Genomic DNA, 6,000 nt, shown 5'->3' on the forward strand with positions numbered 1-6,000 from the left:
AAAGTTGTTACTGCCTTTTCACTTAGGGGATAACAAAGCACTGGGATGAAGATTGGATGTAGCTCCATGATAACTGCAGGAAGAAATAAGTCCCTTACTTCCTCGGTATGCTTTCTGCCGGGATGCTGTACTCGGCTGCTTGCCATTCTGAACTTGTTTTGCTCATGAAACTAATCCAGCACTAAAGATAATATTCTTGAACTTTGTAAGATTGTTTCTTTTATATTTTCATCTTTGGATTTATAGGCAGACGAAATGTTAATGAGTTAACATGTATATTCAGAAATATTTGTTCTATCTCATAGAAAGATATCTTTAAAACACAAGTTGGCAAAAGAGCTACTGATAATTATCTTGTCTTCTGGCCTAATGAAACTCCACCTTGTTTTGGTGCAGAAAGCTATTGTTCGCACTTCACAATAAGTTAGTCTACGATTCAGGTAACAGGAAATATTTTCTAAACAGTCTGCCTTAATTAATAAACAACTAGGCAAAAACCTTTATGTAGGGTATGAACATATAATTAATCATTCAAACCAGGACACTTTTGAGTATGAAAATGGGACACTACTAATAATTTCCCTGAAACAATAAGGGAAACTGGGACTGTCTAGAGGAAACAACTCAAATGTCGCCCCTTTCTTTACCCAAGAAAGTCAAACTCAATCACGAACACATCCCTCCCGGGGCCAACCGCAACCCCAAACAACCTGAAGGTGACCAGGACATACTTGCGCTTCCCAAGGCCCAGCCTCCTCCATGGATATAAACAACACTGCGTTTCAGTGGCTCTTCTGGCTTTGGAGGGCCTTCAAACACTCTGACTTCCACACCGTCAAAGTCAGTGTCAGTCACCTTCACCTGAGCAGAGGACCATGCGCTTTTCTTGCCAACAGAGATGATGATAAAATTCAGTGTGAGTAGATGATGGCTCAGGCCCAGGTAGTGTATCAGGTTACTCTGCAGGGTGAGAGAGGGAATAAAGAGAGCATGTGTGAACTCCGTCATCACCAGAGCCACACTCACCAGCTCTTGCTATTTTAATTCTTACGAGCAATTGCTATGACACCTGAGGACTCACTGGCCACTTTTAATACAATAACAATTGTATTCACCTTTTGCTTTTTGAGCTTACAAGATATTTGCATGCATTGGATCTCCTTTGATCTTCAGATCAGCTCTGATTGGGAAATGAGACAGGTATCATCAGTCTCATCTTATCAAGAAGGCCTGGAAATTAAACTAACTTGCCATTTTCTGAATAAGTGGCAGATCTGGGACTGAAACTTAGAACGTGCAAATTCCAGGGTTCAGTCATTTTTGTTTGTTTTCTTAGATCAGCACATCATAGTTCTAATAACATATGAGGAGTATAGAAAGAATACTTTATTTAAATGCAAATAAAAAGAGAGGAAAGTTTCATATTTACTGTATTTTTAAAGTATTTTTAAGCTCAAGTATTTAAGTGTATCTGGTTGTTTTGAGAGTAGGAAAAAGGAATAAATGTGAGTGAGAAAGAGCAGAGTTAACTGTGGCCCCAGCATTTAGAAGCAGACTAACTCAGACATAGCTAGGAGCTTTTTAAAAATGTGCAAAGAATACACAGCCTGCTATCCCTTCCCCCTCTGAACCCTGAGAGCATTGAGCTCTGCATTAAGTCTTCGTAGAAAGTTATTTGGTTGGAGGAGGAGCATAGAAAGAAGAAACCCAAGTCATCCACTCAGCGAAGACCCTAAGGAGTGTATTCTCTTCTTTTCACCGCTTATACAAACTCTTCCTGTTAAATATGCTCGTAAAAATGACCTCTCTGCAAAAGTTAACAGCCATGTTCCAAAGCTGGAGATTTGGAAGCCATCTGGAAATCAGTGACTAGTCCAACTAGAGAGGCCTAGAAGTGTCATGAGTGGAAACTTTTTGGCACAGATGCGTGAATTTAGATATTGTATCTCCCAGTGGCTCTCAAACCTCAGGAAGGCGAACAGTTGGAGAGTAACAGTGCCCTTCTGCAGAATGTGAAACAGAACACTGATTATCAGTGAGCTATTTAATGCCATCATAAGATCAGGGAAACAATGTTACTAGCAGAAAGCAGGATTACTTTAGTCTGCAGTACACTATACTACAGCTTGACAGCACAGGGTGCATGTGCCACGCTGGTATGCTTTGAAGAGGATACAGATGTCCTGTTATACAGATCCCCTTAGTCCCTGGGCAGCCAGGTTCCTCAGCCACTTACCCCAGTGTCTCATATAAATAGTACTATTGTATACATATACCCTGCCATGAAAAGAGTTGGAAAGCACCGAATTAAGCCATTAGCCAGTGTTCGTGAAAAACAAACAAACAAAAGGCAAAAATACCTAGAACAGTACCTGGCACACACTAAACCTTATATGAGTTGGTTATTGTTATTATTACACCTCTGATCCAAAAGATCATTGCACGAGGAAATGTGAGTCCAGGGACAGATAGTCCAATGTTTCTAGCAAAGCTGAGAGAACCATTTTTTTCCCATTATGTGCATCTGTTATTAGGACTGCACTCATTACCAAGTTCTAAAATTATTACATGTTAAACAGATATCAAATAATTATCTCTAAAAAGTTCATTTGTATGCTTATGGCAAAGGGGGCAGAGGAGGCTGGAGAAAAGCCAGAGTACACTTATACCCCAAACATATAAACAACTTAGCACATGGTCAACTTTCAACGTGAACCAACTACAATAAATACTTAAGAGTGTCCATTGTAACTCACTACATGCTTCATTTCCCCTATTCGAAAGTTTGTTTTCATGGTCAGTAGTTCTCTGTTTTTCCCAGTGATGGTCACTTCATCCTGTCAAAGATTTTTTTAATTCTCTCCAAACCTGTTCTAATCCTGCTCTAATTCTGCGTATTATAGGAAACAAAATTTTTTCATGGAACATTTACCTGCATGGAAATTAATGGTCATACTTTTAAAATATCATAAAGTTTGCATGTATTTTTAAATGCAGATTTAATTTCTTTATTGCCATGTAAATTATATGACTTGCACTGAGATCGTTGTACAAATCACCTGAGATTCACCAATGCAGAAAGAACTCTTGTTCTACAGAAAAACCTCAATATTTGTGGCAGTAAACTACCAAAGGTCATATAACTGCAATTCAGCAAATATTAATTAGTCGCCTACTATATACAAAGACTCTGCTACATGTTAGAAGAATAAGAATTCAAAAGTGGGTAAAAGATGGACCAAGAACTTAACAAGGTAAGAATTTAAGTCTTGTCCGATTCCCTGCATTTCCCCAAATCTCCATCCCTCCTTAAGCTTTCGCAGTTCTCTATACTTTCTCTGAGACTTTAACTTTTAAGTGAAATCCTCTGATTTTAGAGCATTGATTCAGATTATTATTAGTTTTTTAAGTTGCAGATCAGACCAAACATGTCTGCAGCCAAATCTAGACTAAGGGCCACCAGCTGTCAACTTCCGTGTAGAGGATGATGCATTCTGACTGAAGGTGCAGCTGGAAAGCTGCTGGCAGATTAAATGCTCTTAAGTGTAGACCTTAGCTGTCAATGGTAAACACCATAAAGATTTTGGGACACTTTTTTTGTATGAGACTATACTTTAGGAAGAATTATGCAGCCACAGTGTATATAATTGATTGGCAAGGACAACAGCTCTAAGAATTTTGCAATTGCCTGCAGGAGAGAAAATGGAGGTCTGGCCCAGGAGAACATGGATGAGGGAACATATCAGAAAGGTCACTAAGACAGAGTCAATGAGTCTTGGCGACTGCTCACAGAGTGGAGGGACTTGGATCAGTTAGGCAGGCTGGTGGGACACAGAGAAAAAATTCAAAGATACTGGAGGGTCTTTACTTGAGACATGAGAGACAGAGAACATAGGCAGAACAGTCAGGGAACAGAAGATAAGTTCCATTTTAGAATTATTCCATATGAAGCCAAAGGAACATCTAGGTAGGTGGGTCCTAAAGGCAGATCACAAATACAGGGTCAGAGATTCAAGGTCAGGCCTGGAGCTCAAAGGTAACTGATAACTCAAACAACAGTAAAACTCAGGAGAGGTAGTGAAGAGACAAACGCAGAGTGTCAAGGAAACAGACCATGGAGGAAACATTCTTTAACAGGCTAGAAAGAAGAATCTAGAGGAAGAAATATACAGAATGGCCAAAGGAAAGCTAAGAGTGAATCATGGTGCAAAAGTCAAATTTTAAAGAATTTTTTTAAAAGCTGACAATTTGGAAAATTTAAGGAAGTTTAGAACTGAAAAATGACCATTAGCATAACTAGGTTGTCAACACCAGTAGCCAAAAGAAGTTTTAGGTGCACTGTGGAGGCGTAATCCAATTGTTTCACTAGCCTCATCATTGTCTTTGCAATGTGCAAGATAGCCCAGCTCTGCATTTTGACCACTGCTCCCTTAGGAGATATAGCGGCTATGTCAACTTTTTGACTATGTCAAGATTTTCCCATGCCTCCCATTCCAACCTGCTGAGAATTCATTTCCATGTTTATGTTTGCTCAGGGCAAGTGGTAAAAGTGTTAGTTCAGGCTAAGTGATACTTAGGAGTTATAGCATCACTTCAATCTTTTTCTATCAATGCGAAAAAGCCTAGGTATGAATCTCATTTCTGCTACTTACTGGTTGTATGTCTTAGTTAATGTTCTCAAGTATTAATTTCCTCCGCTGTGAAATGAAAATAATAGTACCTAACCTATAATGTTGTTTCTGAAGATTAAATGAGTTAACATATGAAAAGCACTTAGAACAGTGCCTGGCACATATTAAACACCATATAACTGTTTATCATATGATCCCTAACTAATAATTCATATTATAAAAAGTGTTACTTAAGTTTTTATCCCACAGAAGAAACTTGACAATATTTATGTCTAGTAAGTTAATTAAGACTAACTACAGTATTTAAGTAACATTTACTTAATTTATTAAAATTTACAAATTAAATGTTCAGAACAACTTGACTTGGTTTTGGCCAGCAGTAACTTTTGAGCTAACTTGTAATTTATGTTTAACTGCAGTACATCCTCTAGTGAGTCTGAGATACTATAAAGTTCTTCAAAAACGCTAGGTGATTTTTTTTTTAGTTCTCTTAGTAATAAATATACATCATTTAGAACTTGCAGAAGAAGAATGTTACAAACATCAAAAGATTAGCATCAGAATCTTAAAGAAATTACAGGTGACTTGGAAAGGCAAATTATATTTGTAGGCTCATTTCAGAGATTGGAGGGGAGGAAGGGTGTAAAGAGTTGGCCAAGAAGCTACTAGAATGGCCATCCTTAAGATAAAAAAGATCTGGAGGCAAGGCCGAGTTTCTCTTCCAGAAAAAAAAAAAAAAAAAAAGAAGAAAAAAAAAAAAAAAAAAAGAAGCCCTAATTGTCCTACAAATGAGAAAGACAGGGTAGTTGTGACACAGATGTAATCTTTCGTGGGCTAATTCCCATTCAACCTCATTCTTGGACATAAAATAGAGCTAATGTGACATCTCTCCAAATGTTACCCAATTCAGCCAGTTGGCCAATGCACCACCTCTGAGAGGACAGACAAGAGACTGGACTCCCTGCTACTGGAGGAAAGCCACCTGGGAAGCTGCAAAGGTGATGTGAGGTCACAGCATCAGAGCCTAGTCCTGCCTCCTACCAACTCTGTGCTTTATACAAAGTTATTACATAATTCGGAGCCTCTGTTTATCTCCGTCTTAACAAAAACTAATCTTATCTCCTTCTCTTGAGTTCTTGTGAAATTTTTATTAAAACATCTGACATCTAGCTGTAATAGCCCGCTGAAATATGAAAGGGTTAAAGAATAATTAAAACCTGAAACTGGACAAAGGAAGTCTATAACTTAGGCCTAGTTTCTGGAACCCCTAACCACATTCTGTTAATCATGAAACTTGTAACAATGAGCTCATACGCTAACTGCCAATTTTAGCCTGTGTAACCCTGCTTGCTTGCGTGGCATGAAAAAT

At 38.4% G+C, this 6,000-nt stretch overlaps 1 protein-coding gene across 2 annotated transcripts in view; it reads right to left on the minus strand.

The window, feature by feature from the left end:
• Positions 1-6,000, minus strand: part of NCEH1 (neutral cholesterol ester hydrolase 1) — a 57,671-nt gene that overhangs the window by 21,999 nt on the left and 29,672 nt on the right. For both annotated transcript variants that reach the window (XM_023524739.1, XM_023524746.1), the window contains exon 3: positions 732-960. In XM_023524739.1, the coding sequence (XP_023380507.1) occupies positions 732-960 (229 nt within the window). The remainder of the gene's footprint in view (positions 1-731; positions 961-6,000) is intronic.

This window comes from Pteropus vampyrus, unplaced genomic scaffold, assembly GCF_000151845.1.
Source record: "Pteropus vampyrus isolate Shadow unplaced genomic scaffold, Pvam_2.0 Scaffold12, whole genome shotgun sequence".
In the NCBI taxonomy this organism is placed as follows: Eukaryota; Metazoa; Chordata; class Mammalia; order Chiroptera; family Pteropodidae; genus Pteropus; species Pteropus vampyrus.